This window comes from Aedes albopictus, chromosome 1 (genome assembly GCF_035046485.1).
Source record: "Aedes albopictus strain Foshan chromosome 1, AalbF5, whole genome shotgun sequence".
Lineage (NCBI taxonomy): Eukaryota > Metazoa > Arthropoda > Insecta > Diptera > Culicidae > Aedes > Aedes albopictus.
The window spans coordinates 255,311,542-255,333,266 of NC_085136.1; the positions used below are offsets into that span (position 1 = coordinate 255,311,542).

Here is a 21,725-nt window from a genome sequence, read left to right on the forward strand (position 1 = left end):
ATCCAGGTAAAAATATCTGAAGAAATTGCAGGTGGAATCCTTGGAGAAATCCTGAAGGAATTCTAAGAAGAGCTCGTGGAAGAACTCCTTGGGGAATCCCTGTAGCAGTTCCTGAAGAAACCCCAGGAGAAATCCTGGGGAATTCCTAAACAGTTCCTGCAGTAAGTATTGGATTATTTTTTTGGAGGAGTTCCTGAAAGAATTCCAAGAAGAACTCCTGAAGGAATTCTAAAAAGTGTTGCTGGGGGAACCCTTGGAGGATTTTTTAAAAATAATTCCTGGATTTGTTTCAGAAAGAAACACAGAAGATATTCTCGGGTGAATCCTTGGAGGAATACTTGAAGGAAAACCTGGAGGAATCCCGGAAGCAATCCCATGATGAATTCCTTAGGAAATTCCAGGGAAGCTTTCTTAACAAATTCCGGGAAGAATTTCAGTAGGAAAAAAAATGAAGGCATCCATGTCTGCAATAGTTTTTGGACGAATTATTGTTGGAATCTTTGGATGGACTCCTAAAAGAATGTTTTGTACAATGGTTTAAGGAACTCCTGGAAATTCTTGGAGGAATCATCGAAAAAAGCACTGGAACAATCACTGAAGGAGCTTCTAAAGATATCCCAAGAGAAATTCCCGGAGGAATGTCTGGTGAAACCCATATCGTAATTCTTGAAAAACTCTCTGGAGCAATCCATGCTAGAATCACTGAAGAAAGCCATGGAAAATTCCTTAAGGAACTCATCGATGTATCCTTGCAGAAATATTTGTAAAAAAACTGAAGGAATCGTAGAAGGAATTCTTGAATCATTTATTGGAATAAACCCTAAAAAAACTATCTGAACCACGCAAGCTGTCCATGGAAGAATTCACGAAAGAGAAACTCCTGGACATGTCCCTTGAGGAATTTCTAAAAGAATCCTTGAAGAAGTTCCTGAATAAATGCCGAAAGAAATTTGTGGAGATGTCGTTGAAAGAATTTCTAAAGAAATCCCAGGTATTATTCTATTAGCATGCCGTTTGTTTGGATTGAATACAAGTGAAAATTCGTGTGGCAGTAGCACGTAACTGCACTCTACAACAGAATATAATTCTACAAATTCCTTTTTTTCCCTACCGGAAACTTGGCATGCTGTTTTTGTATTCCATGAATAAACATCACAAAATTTAACCATTCAACCAAGCTTGTTATTTGGTTAAATTCTATGATAAGATTAAAGTTGATCTCTTGGAGAAATACAAAATTTCCTGTGATTGTCAAGAAAAAAAGGTGTGGATAAAAACCTCAATTTTTAGAATAGTCTAGAGAATTTTTTTTTATATTTTTTTTCTGGAACTCTCGAATTCTTGATAATTTTTGAGTCGGCTCGAATTATAAAAATCTGTCGGCCAGGGGGGGGGGCACGGCCACCCCCCTTGCCCCCCCCCCCCCCTTCCTTTTGGCTACGCCCTTGGGTGCTTCATCTACTTCATTCGATCGAAGACGGAAGTGCTGGTGCTGGATTGCTTCAAAGATTTTTAAGCGTAAGTGGTTGGAACAGCGTGCTACCTCGTGAACCGTTCACCAACGAAAGGTCTTCAAGTGATTCCGGAAGAAAAGTTCAGCGGAAAGAAACCGGACCTATCCAATCTGCACGTTTTCGGTACGAGAGTGATGACGCACATGCCGAAGGTACGAAGGAAGAAATGGGATCCGAAATCGAAGCAAGGCATCTTTGTCGGATACGCAGCGGGATCGAAAGGTTATCGAGTCTACAATCCGAATTCCAGGAAGGTGTGCGTGAGTCGGGACGTTGTGTTCCTGAACGAAGGCAGCACCGATGAACGGCTGGCAGCTCTCGAACCAGAGATGCTACAGTTTCGGATGGCATCAGTGGACATCGACCCGGAATCCGAGCAAGGCGGAGAAACTACCGTAGCAGAACCATTACCAGCGAATGAAACTGGCGGCGAAGTGCTGTCGGACTCATCACAAATTGCGCTTCCTCCACAACCAGAGGACCCCCAATGTGTGGTGAGGCGCAGTGACAGAGAGCGCCGTATCCCAGGCAAGTACAATGATTTTCAGTTGAGCTTCAGTGCCGTCCCTGCCTCAAAGCATTTACCCATCTCAGGTACTTCTGGATGAACCTCATTCGTTTAGAGAAGCGATGCAAAGCAATGACAGTAGCCGATGGTATAAAGCAATGAAGGCGGAGACGGAATCCCACAGCGATAACGGGACGTGGGAGCTGTGCGACCTGCCGGCAGGGCGGAAGGCCCTCAAATCGAAATGGGTGTTTAATCTGAAGACGAAAGCGGATGGCTCGATCGAGCGGTACTGTTTTCTAAAGAACGTGGTTTGGTGTTGACAGTCTGGAGCATACTGATTTATTGTTCTTGTTAGGGTGGTCCATTACATTGAGTAGCAGGGTGGTTCAAATACAACATCCCCCCTTTTCTTAACCTTCCGTAACTCGCGCGGTTGACTACCTGCGTCAGCACCACGCTAATGCTGAGTACAAAAAGCGAGATTTTTTCAACGTGTTGTACAAAATACAACAGCGCGATCGTTCGAGGGTTAAAGCTAATATTAAAGGTATTATATTTTATAGGAAATATAAAAAGTTACATTTTGTAATCTGCAAACTTTGATGGTTTTCTGACCTCCCTCCTAGGTCGAGTTTCAGGAATCGATGTTAGTTCTCGTTGTTCGTCGATACCCTGTTGTTTCTCGAAATCTGCCGCTTGTGACTGGCCCTCTGGAACGGATGCACCGCTAGGCCTGCCGCTAACGGTCTTGTAATCACGTCTCTCGAATACCATCTTCCTTCGATCCTCAACTGGGACTTCCTGGGACCGATGATCATCACTCTGGCGGTCCGTTACACTTGGTTGCTTTACTGGATCCTCGTTAAGTGTAGTATTAGGCTTGTTGCTGCATCCCGGTTTAACGTGAACTGCACTTCTTCTGTAAACTCCGCCATCCTTCGTTTGTACTTCGCAAGATTGGTCTGGGAATTTTCTCACTAGCGTTGCTTGTTCCCACTGCTTAGTAGCGTCAGGTCTTCGCTGAATGATAACATTTTCACCGACCCGCAAATCTGGAAGCTCCTTAACCCTTTTGTCGTAGCTTGCCTTGACTACCTTTCTCTTGTGTGCAATCCGTTCCTCAACGCGTGAAGCTTGCTGCGGTTGTAGCCTTTTCGTGATCATTGGTACTGCCCCACGTGTGCTTCTCGAGAAAATTCGTTGATTAGGACTGGCCCCGATCGCATTCGGTGTGTTGCGATGCTGCTGCAGTGCTTGCCAAAAATCCGCCCCGCTTTTGCCACACTTCTTGAACAATTGCTTCATGGATTTGACCGCTGATTCAGCCTTGCCATTTCCTTGAGCGTGATATGGGGATGATGTCACATGCGCAAAACTCCAATCCTTCGCAAACCTGCTCCACTCTTCGTTGTCGAACTGCGGCCCATTGTCAGTAACTACCACTTGCGGCGTACCATGTCTTGCAAAATTGCGCTTGCAAGCCGCGACGATGGTTTTCGTTTTGGTGTCGTTGTTGAAATCTACTTCGATGAAGTCCGAAAAGCTATCTGCCGTAACCATCATAACAACTTTCTCACCACCTTGTTTGATCTCGCCCAAGTCAATGTTCACTCGCTGAAATGGGTACTCCGGTATCTGGTGTGTCGTCATTGGGGGCCGGCACTGGCTGGAACTGAATTCCATACAAATCTCGCAGTTGCGCACGTAATTGCAGATTTGATCCGCCATGCCTGGCCAGAACAAAGACTCTCGAGCAGCCCGCAACGTGTAGTCAATTCCCAGGTGCGCAACATGCAGCTTTTCAATGTACTTCTTCCGGAGGCTTTTTGATACCAAAATGCGGTCTCCTTTGAAGATCACTCCTCGAAACGTTGTGAGGTCGTTCTGGAACGTTCTATAGGGTAGTAATTCGTCACGCAACTCTTCTTTTCTTTCTGGCCAGCCTTCGATTAAGACTCTCATCAGGTTGCACAGGGTTTGGTCCTTTCTGGTTTCGGTAGCTATTTCCTCGAATCTGTCGTCAGAAAGGTTGATTAGTTCGACTACATTCACGCTGGCTATTTCGCTGAAAGCAGCATCCACTTTTTCCACGTGTATAGCATCCGCATCGGAACCACTTGCTTGCCTCTCTGTGGCGGTCCTGGACATCAGGTCAGCAATATACATCTCTTTTCCTTTCCTGTAGCGTACGTCGATGTCGTACCTCTGCAAAGTCATCCTCATTTTTTGCAGTCTCAAAGGTGCTTCGGTAATCGGCTTCCTGAAGATGTCCTCTAACGGTTTGTGGTCCATCTCGATCAAAAGTTTTCGTCCTGCAACATACTGGTCATGCCGTTTGCACGCAAATACGATGGCCAGACATTCACGTTCGATTGACGCATAGTTCTTTTCCGTTTTAGTCAGTGTCCTTGACGCATATGCAATCGGCCTACCGCCTTGCAGCAGGACACATCCAACACCGAGTTGACTTGCATCACACTGAATCGTCAGGGGCTCGGATGGATCGTAATACCGAAGTATGGGCGTTTGCGTGACCAAACGCTTGATTTGCGCAAAGGCATCCGCTGCTTCTTTGTCCCATTCAAAATCGACGTCTTCTCGTGTCAATCTTCTCAACGGAGCGCTCACATCTGCTAGCATGGGCATGAAGCGCCCCAGGTATGTTATCAATCCTAGGAATGTCATCAACTGCTTCTTGTCTGACGGTTCCGGAATATTCAAAACAGCGGAAATCTTGCTCGGATCCGGTTTCACTCCTTTGTCTGTCAAAATGTGACCAAAGAACGGCACCGACGATAGCGCCACTCTAGCCTTCGATCGGTTTAGCTTCAATCGTCGCTCCCGGAACCTCTGCATTCCCGGATAAAAACTACCCGAATAAAAAATACAGTAGAAAAACCGAATGTTGTATTGTAACAGTACTATTTAGAACCATATTGTTACAATAAACACTACTGTAAAAATAAAAAATACAAAAACAATAAGATGTAATGTTAGACACTATACAGTGAATTGTAAATGAGATTTTTACAATATACTATACGGGTTGTTAAGTATCGTAACAATATAAAAAAATATTTTTCTCCATATATATTTTTTTACAAAACCATACATTTTATTGTAAATGAATTGTTCGAAATACTGATACGTGGGCTTTAATATACCGTACATTGTATGGTACACGTATGGTTTCAAACAATAAAATGTACCGTAAATATATTGTTTTTAATTGTAATTTCACTACTGCTTATAAATTTAATCATGGTTTTGGAATGGTTCTCTTTTGTTATGTTGTATTGTTTTACATTAGATAAACCATATAATGTTATATTATCTCGTCATGTTCCTTCGATAATGGCAGTTCTAGCCAAACTAACCTAAACTCGTCTAAGTCTGAGTAGCCTCTGATTGCATTAACAGTTGAAGCTTAAGCTCCCATGTCCCACCAGTCAGATAACCGGGTTTTGCAAACTAAGCATTATTTGTGGCAACACTTTGAGCGGCATGATGGAACTATGCCTAGCGCGCTAAGTGTTATTAGACCACTAATGTAGTTGCATGAAGTGGGTGACGAGGTACATAAGTATCATTACAGCGTGCTTAACCATTATTGCAATATTGAGGCTCCAATTTGACTGAACTATGAAATGTGTACATAACAACACATGAGAAAACTGTCAAGTTCGATTCAACTATAAGTTAGGTTAAAAAGCGAAGACGAACTTATTTCAGAAGTCGTTTCAGTGTCCAGTCCAGTCCTTATGTTAAAAATGTCAAAGATAAATCGCATTTAATTCGGTTGTTGTACAAGGCAATTTCACATGAGAGAAGAAGAGAAAGAATAGTGTTGAACTCATCCACTGATTTACGGTAATCTGGCCTGCGTCTTTCCGGGTTGACCTACATTCGTATTCCTCTCATCGCACTCTACATACCTAGCCCACCATATCTCTTGGATATGCAGTCCTTAGGACACCTGGTTTACCACTTTATTCAAACATTTTATTGACTTTAAATAGATGTTTCAACTTATTCACTTTTTTCTCTTTCATTTTCTTTGCAACAAAAATGTCACGGACATCAACAAAACAAAGCACGGAAAAAATCATAAACTGAATAAAAAATTAAAAATGCACGGAAAAAGATTGTTTCGGAATAGTGAATGGTTCAAACGTAAGAAAAACAGTATAAAATATTGTTACATAAAGATCGGATGTAAATGTATAATAGCTACCAATGTGCAAAGCTTTTAGCGAACCATTCCATTACAATACACTATATTGTAGCTGGTACACTGTATGGTACAGGAATGGTTTTCACCAAATACCCTATGGTTAGTTTTTATCCGGGTAACCATAGGGTATTTGGTGAAAACCATTCCTGTACCATACAGTGTACCAGCTACAATATAGTGTATTGTAATGGAATGGTTCGCTAAAAGCTTTGCACATTGGTAGCTATTATACATTTACATCCGATCTTTATGTAACAATATTTTATACTGTTTTTCTTACGTTTGAACCATTCACTATTCCGAAACAATCTTTTTCCGTGCATTTTTAATTTTTTATTCAGTTTATGATTTTTTCCGTGCTTTGTTTTGTTGATGTCCGTGACATTTTTGTTGCAAAGAAAATGAAAGAGAAAAAAGTGAATAAGTTGAAACATCTATTTAAAGTCAATAAAATGTTTGAATAAAGTGGTAAACCAGGTGTCCTAAGGACTGCATATCCAAGAGATATGGTGGGCTAGGTATGTAGAGTGCGATGAGAGGAATACGAATGTAGGTCAACCCGGAAAGACGCAGGCCAGATTACCGTAAATCAGTGGATGAGTTCAACACTATTCTTTCTCTTCTTCTCTCATGTGAAATTGCCTTGTACAACAACCGAATTAAATGCGATTTATCTTTGACATTTTTAACATAAGGACTGGACTGGACACTGAAACGACTTCTGAAATAAGTTCGTCTTCGCTTTTTAACCTAACTTATAGTTGAATCGAACTTGACAGTTTTCTCATGTGTTGTTATGTACACATTTCATAGTTCAGTCAAATTGGAGCCTCAATATTGCAATAATGGTTAAGCACGCTGTAATGATACTTATGTACCTCGTCACCCACTTCATGCAACTACATTAGTGGTCTAATAACACTTAGCGCGCTAGGCATAGTTCCATCATGCCGCTCAAAGTGTTGCCACAAATAATGCTTAGTTTGCAAAACCCGGTTATCTGACTGGTGGGACATGGGAGCTTAAGCTTCAACTGTTAATGCAATCAGAGGCTACTCAGACTTAGACGAGTTTAGGTTAGTTTGGCTAGAACTGCCATTATCGAAGGAACATGACGAGATAATATAACATTATATGGTTTATCTAATGTAAAACAATACAACATAACAAAAGAGAACCATTCCAAAACCATGATTAAATTTATAAGCAGTAGTGAAATTACAATTAAAAACAATATATTTACGGTACATTTTATTGTTTGAAACCATACGTGTACCATACAATGTACGGTATATTAAAGCCCACGTATCAGTATTTCGAACAATTCATTTACAATAAAATGTATGGTTTTGTAAAAAAATATATATGGAGAAAAATATTTTTTTATATTGTTACGATACTTAACAACCCGTATAGTATATTGTAAAAATCTCATTTACAATTCACTGTATAGTGTCTAACATTACATCTTATTGTTTTTGTATTTTTTATTTTTACAGTAGTGTTTATTGTAACAATATGGTTCTAAATAGTACTGTTACAATACAACATTCGGTTTTTCTACTGTATTTTTTATTCGGGTTGCTGCCTCCAAATTCCGGTTGTGGTCCAACATCGCCTCTTCTATGGTGTCACCGCATCCGAACACAATGACATCGTCAGCAATACAACGTACTCCACGGAGACCCGCGATGACCTGCTGCTGAGCTTTCTGATATACTTCGGGTGCCGACGATATTCCAAACGGCATCCGTTTCCAGCGATACACGCCCATCGGTGTCCAAAATGCCGTCAAATCCGCGCTTGGTTCGTCCAGCTCCAGATGCCAGAACCCGTCGCAAAATCCGGTAGCATCTCTTCTATAGTTGGTATTTGATGGTTGGCCCTTTTGACGGCTCGGTTTAGCTCCGTTGGATCCAAACAAAGACGTAGTTTGCTTCCTTTTTTAACCAGCACCAAGTTGCACAGCCAGTCCATGTGTCTGTTAACCGGTTCTACTATTCCCTTCTTCTCTAGTTCCTCAATTTTGGCCTTGAGCTCTGGAAGGTATGCCAGAGGAATACGCCGGGGTTTTTGCTGTACCGCTGTAATAGAATTATCAATTTCGATTTTGAATTTTCCATCGAATTTACCATCACCCTCAAACACGTCTTTGTACTTACTCAAGATCTTATCGCATTCTTGCTGAAGCGTGCCGAGGCTGTACATGTCATGTACCTGGATGATGCCTAGATTCATTGCTGACTGTGACGACAACAGCGGTGGTCGATCTTTCTTCACCACAATGAACGTCAATTGCTTCGTGCCGTTCTTCAGCTTGATCAGCAAGTCAATCTGCCCCATTGGCGTAATGATTTTACCGGAATAGCATCTCAGTTTGATTTTCGTGTGGCTCAAACTGTGACCTGGCATCAGTCGTCCCAAGTCTCTCTGGCACACTACATTAACCCTTGCACCGGTGTCAACTTGTATTTCGAATGGTGTGGTTTTCTTCTGCCCCACGACGACTTTCAGTTGGACCATTATCTTGCCAGCATCTTTGCAGTCATCGATTTTAGCAATGTCCACGAACTCACATTCTTCGGTGTCGGAATCTTCGGATTCCCCCGAACTGTCCACGACTCGGCGAACATATCGTTTAGCCTGCTTCTTTTTGTTCTTCCTCCAGCAAACAATCTTGAAATGATTCTTCCTCCCACATTCGAGGCACTTCTTTCCGAAGGCCGGACATTTCATCTTCTCCGACACATGGTCTCCACCGCAATACCGACATTGCTTTTCCATCTTCTTCGTAGCAGTCACCTTGAACGTATTTCTCGATTCCTCCCTGTTCGGTGCCATTCTTTCGTATTTCTTGGCCAGCTCTTCGATCTCCTGATGATCCTTCACCCTCTTCACCATGTCCGCTACCGATATATTCCCGGCTTTCAAGAGCTTTTTCCGCATCTGATGGCTCTCGATGCCAGCGATCATCCGATCCTTCAAAACTTCTTCCTGCTGAGCGTCACTATAGCCACACTTCTTCACTTTTCTTTTCATCCTCTTCAGAAAATCTTCAATTTTTTCGCCTTCTTGTTGACAAATCGTGTTGAACTCTGCTCGTTCCACTCGAACATCTCTCTGCGGCACCAGATGCTTTCGCACCTCTTCCAAGATTGCATCCGGTGATGCCTTTTGGGCCGTAGTCAGTGGAAGCTCGTCAATCATCATCACCGCATCCGCTCCAATGACGGCCATCAGCGTTGCCACTTGTTGTGCTGCCGGTTTCGTGGCCAGCTCCGTGGCCAAGGCATAGTACTTCCATTGGAGTTTGAAGATGCCAATGGCTTCTTCGTTGTCACCGTCCAATCTCAGAGGTGCCGGAATCGGAATATTTGACATTTCGAGGTTATGTCAACACCGCGAAAACAAAAAATGTCTTTTGACCGGAACTTCGAACCGACCAACGTTACCCGTTCGCGACGACGTATCGAACTAGCTAAATCGTACTAATTTACGAAGCATTTACGCAGAAAGACCGAATTTCACGCGATTTTCCGACAAAAAATCTCACTTCTAACACCATGTTTTCTAAAGAACGTGGTTTGGTGTTGACAGTCTGGAGCATACTGATTTATTGTTCTTGTTAGGGTGGTCCATTACATTGAGTAGCAGGGTGGTTCAAATACAACAGGTACAAAGCTCGATTTGTGACGAAGGGCTACTCGCAAATCAAAGGAGTCGACTATGAAGAAACCTATTCACCAGTGGTCCGATACTCCACGGTCCGCTACCTGATGGCAGTAGCAGCGAGGCTAGGATTAAAGATCCACCAACTCGACGCAGTGACGGCCTTTTTTCAAGGCGACTTGACGGATGAGGAGATCTACGTGGAGCAACCAGAAGGCTTCGCAATTCCCGGCGGCCAGGTGTGTCGTTTGAAGAAAGCGCTCTACGGACTCAAGCAAGCGAGTCGTGTATGGAAGAAGAAGCTCAACAGTGTACTGAGGGAAATCGGTCTGCAGCAATCGAAGATGGACTCGTGCGTGTGTTTCCTGATCGACGGTGACAAGATTCTCATCGTGGCCGTACATGTGGACGATATGTTGGTGTTCGCCAACGATGATGAAATAGTCGGCGCGTTGAAACAGCAGCTAATGGTCGGGTTCCAGATGAAAGATCTTGGCTACGCGGAGCAGATCCTCGGAATGCGTGTCACCCAAGCTGACGGAAGGATCATATTTGACCAGGAGAAGTACATCGAGCAACTGCTCGAACGGTTTGGAGTGAATGACTGCAATCCCGTTTCCACGCCGTTCGATGCAAGCCAGAAACTGAGCAAGGAAATGAGCCCGTAATCATCCGATTAGGTTGAGAGGATGGCGAATGTACCTTTTCGCGGTCAATGCAGTAAGCAGTTTCAACAGCAACCCGAAAGAAGCTCACTGGACGGCAGCCAAACGCATTCGGCGTTACCTGAAAAGAACGAAGGCTATGAAATTAGTCTACAGTAGCGAAAGTGAAGAATCGTTCCACGGGTATTCGGATGCAGATTGGGGAAACAATCAAGAGACAGGCTACGTTTCAAGCACTCGGGCGGTGCAGTTGCATGAAGCTGCAGAAGACAACCCACCGTTGCTCTCTCCACGAGGGAAGCAGAGTACATGGCGATCGCAGCCGCGGGCCTGGAAGCTCTATGGTGGCGCTCATTCCGAGCAGAGCTCAGTGGCCTCATTACCACAGTTGAAATACGTTGCGACAACAGGAGTGCAATGTGTTTAGCCGAAAAAGAAGTCGGTTTCTCGGCGCGAACGAAACACATCGATCTGCGTCATCATTTTGTCAGGGAGCAGTTGGAGCAGAAAACAATCGTCCTTCAATATTGTTAACGAGGTAGGCGTTGGATAACTATCTTTGACACTCCTGAAAATTTTCAACCTTATTCCACAACAAGACACCGAAGTGTACAGAAGCTTTTTACGTTTAATAGAACTTGATCGTTGTTGTTTGAGCCGCGTATGGTCATTCCGTCCAGTCCTCCCCACACCGTATTCCTTCAGGTTATGGGCTCGTCAACGAAGGAAGGTTCCAGAATTCCGCAGCTGAACGGAACGAATTTCGAGAACTGGCGTTTTCGTATTTAATTCTATCTGGATGCAGCGGAAGTTTCGGAGGTCCTAACGAAGCCAGTCCCCGGCGAAGCGGATGCTGGAAGAGCGAAGTTCCTGCAGACAGCTCAGAAGGCGAAATCTCTCTTGGTTGGATTCCTTTCCAATGAGTGTCTCAGTATAGCCCGGGACAAGGAGACGGCTCGCGATGTGTGGAAGGAAGGCCCTTGAAGATACCTACGCGAAGAAGTCTGTTGCAAGTCAGACACTACTACGAAAACAGCTGGCGAGACTTCGGATGAAGGAGGGAACTTCAATGCGGCATCATTTCCAGCAGTTCGACGACATCGTACGACAACTCAAGGCCGCTGGTGCGAAACTCGAGGTGAACGATACGGTGTCGCAGTTATTGTGCCTTTAGCACCAAATTGATTTCCGAAAAAACTTCATTGACTTCCGCTGCCTTTCCAATGCGTTAAACATAACGTCGGAAGTAGTGCGCTGTACAGTAAATCTGGTTTTCTATACAGCGCACTACTTCCGAAGTTATGTTTAACGCATAGGAAAGGCAGCGGAAGTCAATGAAGTTTTTTCGGAAATCAATTTAGTGCTAAACGCACAATATTTTTTACCCTTCCCGACAGCTACGACTCTTTGGTAACGGCTTTGGAGAACATCGGTGAAAACGATCTGACGTTGGAGACCGTGAAGCAACGATTGCTGGCAGAAGAATCCAAGAGGTCTGACCGAATGGAAGATACTTGTCAGGATCGAAGCGCTGCGTTTGTCGGAGGAGGAAGCAAGAAATCTAAGAAGTTTTCCGGCAAGTGTCATCGTTGCGGCAAACAAGGCCACATGCAGAAGGATTGTCGCGTCAAGAAGCCCGAAGGTAAGGTCAATGCTGCTGTTGGAAGCAAATCGGTTTCGTTCATGGTCAACAAGATGCCGGCGCAAGTGGAGCGGAAGAAGTCGAGCTTCGTAGTCGATTCCGGGTGTAGCGATCATCTAGTGAACAACGTGGACTGTATGCAGTCAGTCAGGAAGCTCGAAGAACCGTTCGTGATTGATGTGGCCAAGGACGGCGTTTCGATCGTTGGAAAGTACGAAGGAGAAGTAACCGGGCTTTCGAAAGAAGGTGTGCGCTTCGAGATGAAAAACGTAATCTTCGTCCCCGAGCTGAGAGGAAACCTGCTGTCCGTGAAGAAAATGTCTCAAGGTGGAATCGATGTGCTGTTCACAAGCCGTGGTGGAAAGCATCAAGCGATCATGAAGAAAGATGACTCGGTTGTCGGAGTAGCAAATCTCAGAGGTAATTTATATGTGCTCGATTTAGACTTGGATGTTGCGACGCTTCAGCAAATCTTTCCGCCATGGATGTTGGGAACCTCTGGCACCGTCGGTTGGGTCATGCTAGCCAGACCTAGGGGCAAGACAGATACAGCGAGAGTAACTCTGTTATCGAAGTGTTGCTCAGAATTCCTCTAGATAGCTCTGGATCACTCTGGTTTTCCCGAAATGTTGCCTGATACCAGTGAAAACTCGAGCAGTCTTGCCCGATTTCCCGCTTCGTAGAGACGTTTCTGAATGGATTCGATCAAAAAATATTACTCAGGATTGCTCAGAGCTGCTCAGGATTGCACAGTGTCTTGCCCCCAGAGCCAGACTATGATGGACACGTTGGTGCGGTACAATATGGCGGAAGGAATCGGGACGAAGGTCAATGCTGTTGGATTCTGCGATACCTGTGTCCTTGGCAAGCAATGCCGAGAGCCCTTCGATGGAACTCGTGAAAGAGCTGGACGTTTACTGGAGCGGATACACTCGGACGTCTGCGGGCCGATAGATCCCCCGGCCTGGGACGGATCAAGATACTTTGTGTCTTTCATCGATGATTACAGCCACTTTGCATGCGTCTACGTGATGAAAAGGAAGTCCGAAGTATTTGGTCGTTTTCAAGAGTATGAAGCGATGGCGACTGCCCAATTTGAGAAACGAACAGCAAACTAACAGTAGATCAAGGAAGGGAATACTGCTCGAAGGAACAAGAAGCGTACTACAGACGGAAGGGTATTCAAGTCCAACTGACCGTAGCGTATTCGCCGCAGCAGAACGGTGTTGCGGAGAGATTCAACCGCACGCTGGTTGAAAAGGGTTAGGACAATGCTGATTGACTCGAATTTGCCGAAGTACATGTGGTCCGAAGCGGTGTTTACTGGTACGTATATCCTGAATCGTCGCCCTACTGCTGCTGTTCCTGATAATGACCTTTCAAAGTTGAGGATTTTCGGATGCAAGGCGTTTGCCTGGGTGCCTGGTCAACTGAGGAAGTAAGCATTCGATTGTGAGCCCTCAACGGCAACGGTTCGTAGACACGCGTCGGAGTGAGTCATATTCGGATTATTATCAGCGGAAAATATCTTCGAATATCGCAATTTAAGTGTAGTGCATATTAAATAGTGAGCCAAGGAAGAGAAGTATTTGGAGGAAAAGTGTGATACTGTTGTACACAGCGATAGGACGCTAAACGCCATTTTGGATCGGCGAAAAAAAAGGAGACGCCATTTTGTTTCTGGTGAAGTGAAAATACACGTGGAAAAAGCAGAGGTGAACGGGAAAAGAAAAGGATGAGTGTCGATGGAGACCCCCCGGAGCTTCCGGGGAATAATTCAGCTGATGTGGACATGGCATCCGGCGCTCAAAGCCTCGCGCTGCAAGCTGCCCAGCAAGGACTACCGAAGGCGACACACCAAAGGAAGGAACTGATCAACGTCGAATACACGATGGAGGATACAGGTCCATACAGGATTTACTTCGAGCCACTCACAATGGAGGAACGCATCAACAAATTTTCCGTAGGGTCAACTCTCCGGAAGATGGAACAGTACCGAAGGCATATTGTGGACATGAAGCAGGTGGGCCGTAACAAAATCATGGTTTACCTGAACAGCTACACAAAGGCCAATTCGCTGGTGAAGGAGGTCCAAGCAGGTAGGATTGGAAGGTACAGAGCATATGCCCCACTACACCTAGTGTGCGTTACGGGTGTGATCGCTGGGGTACCAGCTGACATCAATGAAAAGGAAATTTTCGAAGACCTCCAGTGTGAAGTGCCAATCGTGAGCGTCCGCCGACTGAACAGGTTCGTGGATGGAGCACCAACGCCAACCAACAGAGTGAGCATCATGTTTCGATCAAATGTGCTGCCAGAAAGCGTGAAGCTGTTTTGCTGCTCCAGCCGCATTACACCGTTCGTGCAGAAGCTAGTCATTTGCGAAAACTGCCTCAGGTTCAACCACCGAACAAACCAGTGCAAAGGAAGGAAGAGATGTGAACGATGCTCAATGCAGCACGAGAATCCAGATCAGTTCAGAAACTGTACGAATGAGGCAAAATGTGCGTTTTGCAAGTCAACGGCGCATACATCAGGATTCGACAAATGCCCAGAGAAACAACGACAGGTCAGCATCAAACGACTCATGGCAAAGCGCACAGTCACGTACGTTGAAGCCAGGGAGCAAATACCATTCACCAGTAACATGTTCGAACCACTAGCCAATATGGAAGAATTCCCAACGCTACAAGAAACCTTCGCGTCGGCAGCTGGAACATCGACAACGATTGGATTCCGCAAACAGTGGGCACAGGCGAATCAAGAGAGGACAAAAATTACCCCAGCAGTCAAGCTTTTCAAGGACAAGGAAGTCAAGAAGAAGGCAGGCGCTAAAAGACAACGAACGGACAACAACGGAAGGAACAAGGATGAAACTACGAAAGAAGATACGGTGACAAACAACGAAAACGGAACCGCTTTGAACAACCCGTTCAAAGTATCGGAGAAGGAACGATGGGAAAACATTGCAAAGGAGGAACAACGGAAGGCAGAAATGACGGCTAGCCTGAACGTGAAGGCTACCATGATGTCGTTCTACACCGATTTCCTGAACCAACTGGAAGACTCGGAAGAAATCGCACGTAAGTTCAAACACTGTACTGAAAAATATTTCAACTTAGCACATACTGTCGATGAAAACCTCAAATAAAACTGTAAAACCAATATGTAGGCTTTTCGCACACAATAGAAAATCAACTCAACTCATACATATAAATCGAAATGGATCAAGGGCTTAGGATAATGCAATGCAATGTTCAGAGTTTAACTCAGCATAAATCAGAAGTGCAGAGGGCATTAGTAAGTGGTGATTATGAAATTGCATTACTGTCAGAGACTTGGACTGACGAAACACTCGAACAGTCCAATAAATATCGAATATCTAATTATCATTTGATTTGTCATTCGAGATACGATAATTACGGGGGAGCAGCTATAATGGTACACAAGAATTTGAACTACAGAAGAATCCCATTGCCAATACTGTCTGACCATACCCAGGTCTGTGGCGTCTTGATTTTGTCACTGGATCTGGTAGTACTGTCAGTATATATAAGTCCATCAATATCAACCGAAAAGTTTGGGGAAGATGTGAACAAAATTCTGGATTCCATAATACGCCATTACAAGAGGGTTGTCTTTGGAGGCGATATCAATGCGCATCATCATGTATGGGGGAATGACTCGAATGACCGCAAGGGAGAAATGTTCTTGACTGCAGTCAACGGAAGTGGACTAATCCTTCTCAACAATGGAGCTAGCACGTACGTACCGATACAGCTTGGCAGGAAGGCTTCTTCAATAGATGTCACTTTGTGTTCGGGAGACATATACCTGGACGCAGAATGGGCAGTCATGGATTACAGCTTGGGTAGCCATCATTTGACTATAGAAACAAAAATCGCCGTTCAAAGACATCAACAGTCGAGGTACATCTACAACACGAAGAGAATTGGTGATCGGCTCGCTAAGTTGGACCCGCAAACAATACACAAGGTTGGAGATCTAACAAAGCAGGTGAAAAAGATCTACAGAGAAAACAGGAAGAAGGATACACGTACTCCGAAAGTATGGTGGTCTGATCAAGTCGAAGAAGCTTGGAAGAGGAAGGCGGAAGCGAGGAGGAACTTCAACCGTAGTTCCACGCTGGACAACCTTATCGAGTTCAAAAAAATGGCAGCAGCGTTTCAACGAGCAAAACGAGAGGAGATAAAGAAAAAGTTTGAGAAGTTACCGGACGAAATCACACCGTTCACCAGCACAAAGGAACTGTGGCTGAAGATAGGCAGAATGACTGGCAAACGCATCTTTAAGCAGGAAAACAATGTGCTTTGCGACGATAGGGAAATGGCAGAAGAATTTTTGGATACCCACTTTGGCAGGAATGATCCGCACATCAGCTACCCCACACAACGCATGCTACAGGATAGGATTTTGGACAAAGAAACGTGGGACAGGATCCTGTCTAAGAAAAAGAACAAGTCAGCGCCAGGCGAAGACAGAATCAGCTACGAAATGCTCAAACGACTTCAACCCAGTGTAACAGAGAACATCATAAGCGATCTAAATGAGATGTGGATGAGAGGAGCCATAGACTACGAGCTAAAGGTTATTCGAGTGGTAGCAATTCCTAAACCAGGACGAGACCAGTCTACGGTTCAAGGAAAACGTCCAATATCTTTAATTTCTACGCTGACAAAAATAACGAACACAGCAGTTCTCGAGAGAATACAGAGCCACCTGGAAAATAATTCTATACTCCCTACCACCTGCTTTGGATTCAGGAAAAATCTGTCTACTACTACAGCGCTTGCATATGTTAGTAACGTAATTCAGCGAAACAAACGAGAAAAGTGGATCACTACAATGATCTGTGTGGATCTTAGCAATGCGTTCAATGCTGTCAACACAGAGAAACTGCTTAACAAAATGGTGGGTTTAGCTGTACCGGAAGGAATTACGAACTGGGTATCATCTTTTCTACAGAATCGATGTATAACATTCCAGATGAGAAATGGGACGCTGAAAAGAACTATCAACAACGGCCTACCGCAAGGAGATGTTCTATCACCGACGCTGTTCAATATTTATACATTGAGTCTGCATGATATCCAAGAAGAAGGGGTGGTCTTGGTGCAGTATGCAGACGACTTTGCCATCATAATTCGCGAAAAGTCACTGGAAAACTTGAAAGTTAAGGCACAAACGTTTATGAATAAATTTGTAGCTACCGCGGAGGAATTGGAGTTTCAAATCAATCCGGAAAAGACGAAAGCAATACTTTTCTTGAACAGCAACCGAGAAATAAACGTTACGGTGAATGGAGTGAAGATTGAATTGGTACGCACCCACCGTTACCTGGGAGTAACCTTCGATCGAGGTTTAGGTTTCGGTGTCCATACTAGGGAGCTGTAAGGAAAGCTGTCTACGCGGCTAAATATGGTGAAAGTTATCTCTGGAATCAAAAAGAGATCCCACCCACAGGTCATGTCCAAAATTTACGTGGCGTTGATCAGGAGTGTAATGGAGTATGGGTGCGTTATACACAACAACTCATGCCAAACTAATAGGAACAAACTGGCGATCACGAATAACCAATGCTTGAGAAAAATAACCGGTTGCACGAGATCAACTCCGCTCAACGCACTGCTGGCCATAGCTGGACAAGAGCCGATCAGTATCCGGCAGGAATACGCTTCAAACAGGTTCATTGCTCGATGCATAGAACAAAATAACATCTTGACTGAAGGACTTCAAGAAATCGTGGAATCCGATGCTGACAAGTATACCTACATGGAGAGACTTTACTTGAAACATAAGGAAACTTTCGATCAAATTATGGTGGGTATCAGCTACCGAGCCACTTGCGAAGTGCACATCTCACCAGAAATGGACCAGGACATGGTCGCAAAGCGGAATATGAACCCCGTAAGGTTGAAACAAATGGCCCTGTTCCTGCTCAACGGAAAGTACAAGGGCAAGCCGAGAATTTATACAGACGCTTCTAGGGAAGGCTCAACATGTGCAGTAGGGATTTACGTGGAAAGGCACCGAAGACGATGCTTCTTCCGACTGAAGGAGGAAACTAGCATAACTGGAGCGGAAATCACTGCAATAAGGATAGCAATGACATATATTGAAGAACAAAAAATGCAAGGAGTCGTCCTACTCACCGATTCCAAATCGTCCTGCATAATGTTGGAGACCGTACGAGAAGAGAAAGCAGGTCCCGCTGTACTTGTGGAAATTTTGAACATCGCTCAAGCATGGGGAACATCTTTCCAGTGGATACCGAGTCATGTCTCCATTGAAGGAAACGAAATCGCCGATGGACTCGCCAAATTGGGACTGCAAGACGATGCTCCTGTTTTTCATAACAGATTGTTTATGAAAGACGCCATACATCGCTTCAGGTCAATAAGCGAACAGCAAACAACCCAATGGTATCAGGAGTATTCGACTGAAAAAGGGAAGAAATTCTACGATATTCAACCAGCTTTTAGCACCAAACCGTGGTATACAAACGTGGACTTGCCCGGATCCGATGTCAGGTTGATCAACAGGTTGATGACGGGACACGATTTTTCCAAATTCTGGTTAGCGAGAATGAAGCTGGAGGAAACCGAGGAATGCGAACTATGCGACGAACCAGAAACTGCGGACCACCTCATAATGCACTGCCCTAGATTCGGAATATTAAGATCCAAATTCGACTTTGAGTTGCAATTTCACAGCCTACAAGACTTGCTAAAATCTAAAAATATGAAGGTTTACAGAGAGGTAACAGATTTCATACGACAAGCTAAGCTAAGTTTGTAAACAAAAGTACAAATTGAACGAACTGAACGAAACATCAAAGCTAGCCGTCACAAGAAAAGAGACGGCAAACAGTCAGCTGGCCATATGGTCGTCGTCACCGGGCCACACACAGAAGCTGTCAGAACAACAGCTTCGACCAGAGGAAAGAAGAAGAAGAACTGAGGAAGATGCTAGATAACAAGAGTTGGGAAGCAGTGATGATAGGCTATGCACCCAACGGCTATTGGCTCTGGGATAGGACATCGAGGAAGGTCTTCGATGATGAAGAATCGAAAGTTCTGTTGGTGATTCCGACGGTGTATCCGACCGAGGAGACTGATCAGCAGGTTAATCAGGAAGATCCGATTCCGTTATCGAGTGGCGACAAAGATGAAGCTGAAATTGAATCTGACGATCAATTCGAAAACCCTGGCGCGCTCCCTTCACAATTGAGAGGTAATGACTGTTCGGAGTCTAACACAGCGCTCTGCATCTGGCGCAGGAGGATTACCAGCTGAACTGCGACATCAAGACCGTTGTCGAGATGATCGTAGAGTGGAAGCAGAAGGTGTTGTATGGGACGCATCCCCATCAACTGGAGCTCGAGCACATCTATAAGGTGGCTTTGAACGCGTGGCTGGTCCAGAGTGCCCTCTTCTCGGAAACAGAAGGTTTCATGGTAGCCATTCAGGACCGGGTAATTGTGACGAAGAACAATCGGCGCGGTACATATTGCATGAAGACGTGGAGGACCGCTGTAGGAAGTGCAATTTAGTAGGAGAAACGATCGAGCATGTCGTTGCAGGCTGTTTAACCTGTAATCCTCATCGACATCGCTGTACCGTTAGGCCATAATGTCCAATCAATGTTCTCCGGCAAGATAACCAAGTACCACGACCTAGCGGAGGAGTTGAAGATGATGTGGCACCTGGAAGACGTCCGTATAGCTCCGGTTGTCCTCTCAGCAACCGAAGTTTTCCTTAAATCTCTCTTAAGGTCCCTAGACGAGCTGGATTTAAAGAAGGACCTGAATAGCATCCTGAATGCGGTGATTCTTGGAAACTGTAGTACAGTTAGGCGGTTCCTGAATCGCCCCAACTGACAGTACATCCGAAGCATACTTAAAACCGGCTAATGAGATCCACAGAGCATAATCCCCTTTGGCATTCCGATTCGCCGGGGTTGATGAAAGTTTCCAGCAATTTTTGCTGAGAAGTGTCAAAACTCTAAAATAATCAATTTTGCAAATTTCTTTGCTAACATTCGCAAGGTGACTGCTACCTTAAGGCAGATTGTTCAATTTCTTGCAAAAATCATTCATACGCCATTTGTGATCTCCCCCCTCCGGCAGATACCATCCACTTCTACGCCACGTTGGCCTTCATCGTGGTGATCATCGTTATCGGCGTGCCCATGTGGTGGAGAACTACCGAAGTGTACCGAGTTCCGTTGCCCTACTCGGAAATCGAATCGCTGGACGATGCTCCCATCAAGGCCACCATCCGGATGGGGCTGTTCGTGAAATCCAAAGAACGCCGAGACGTATTGTTGTTCGAACTGCGCAAGAAGTTTGAAAACAACTGTAAGTTCTTGGTGTTGTTCAAAACTTGAATGGTACATAAACTTATAAATTTGTACTGTTTTGTAGTCGTGTTCAACCTTCAACTGGAAAATTTCTCACTAGACCCAGCTCTGGTCGAAGCGGCAAAGACTCCTGCTGCTCTGGAAGCAGCAGTCTTGAAAAGACACCCGTTGGGCCTCGGAGAGTTCGCGCTCATCGAGTGGAACAAATTGGAAGATGACGTCCTAGTAACATCCGAGAGGAGTGCTTTTATATCGGAAAGTGCCAGTAGGTCAACCTTATCGTCTTTGACCCCTTTTACATACATAATTTACGAATTTTGCATTTCAGCGTCCTTGAAAATCTACCAAGTTCTATCGTCCTGGATCTTGCAAGAGTACAAACTCAAAGCGATTCTTGGATCACGTGATCTTCAAACCAGCCAACATCGTCAGCTAAGGTTGAACACGGCTCCGATGCAACCGCACTACGAGATTCTGATTTCGGTGTTGAACCCTCGTCCGGATGTTCAGAAGATTCACTGGAATGCCCGTGCTGCGGCGGAAAGTACGTAAGCTCCGTGTTCTGCCATGTACCATTTCTAATCCAGTTAAACTTCTAGACTACATTGCCCCATTTCTGGATGGTCTGTCCATGATTGCCAACTTCACCGTTAAGACCCAATGGGTCTACCAGGTGGAAATTCAAAATCCACAAAAGCAGATCCCGGACGAGAGTCGACTCAAGCGTCACTACGCCATCCAGGAGGATGCCCTGCCGCATGTGATCACCGCTTTCGAGAAGAAACTGGGCAATCAGATTTCCAACGATCCGGCCATCCATCTGGTGGTGTACGTTCCTCCGTGTGGACTGGCTCCACTGCGGATCTACCGGAAGGACGGATCGCGTGCCTCGGATAATAACGTAGAGGCGTTCACTTCGGCCAAATGGGGTGGAATTGTGTTGGCCAACCCGTCGGAGGACGCCATTGCCCGGTGCTTGGAGGGCACTGGCACAACGGAGTTCCACTTGAGTTCGCAGGACGTCATGCCGGTGCTGTTGTACCAGCTGAGGAAGATTTTCGATCTGGAGAATAATGTAAGTATACTGAATCAGTTAAACTTCTCGGAT

The 21,725-nt window shown here is 44.9% G+C and overlaps 1 protein-coding gene across 1 annotated transcript in view; it reads left to right on the forward strand.

Moving 5' to 3' along the window:
* LOC109408290 (prolyl 3-hydroxylase sudestada1) overlaps window positions 1-21,725 on the forward strand; it is a 33,399-nt gene that overhangs the window by 9,951 nt on the left and 1,723 nt on the right. Inside the window, exons 2-5 of the mRNA XM_019681556.3 lie at window positions 20,385-20,615; window positions 20,682-20,882; window positions 20,946-21,161; window positions 21,217-21,692. Of these exons, the coding sequence (XP_019537101.3) occupies window positions 20,385-20,615; window positions 20,682-20,882; window positions 20,946-21,161; window positions 21,217-21,692 (1,124 nt within the window). The remainder of the gene's footprint in view (window positions 1-20,384; window positions 20,616-20,681; window positions 20,883-20,945; window positions 21,162-21,216; window positions 21,693-21,725) is intronic.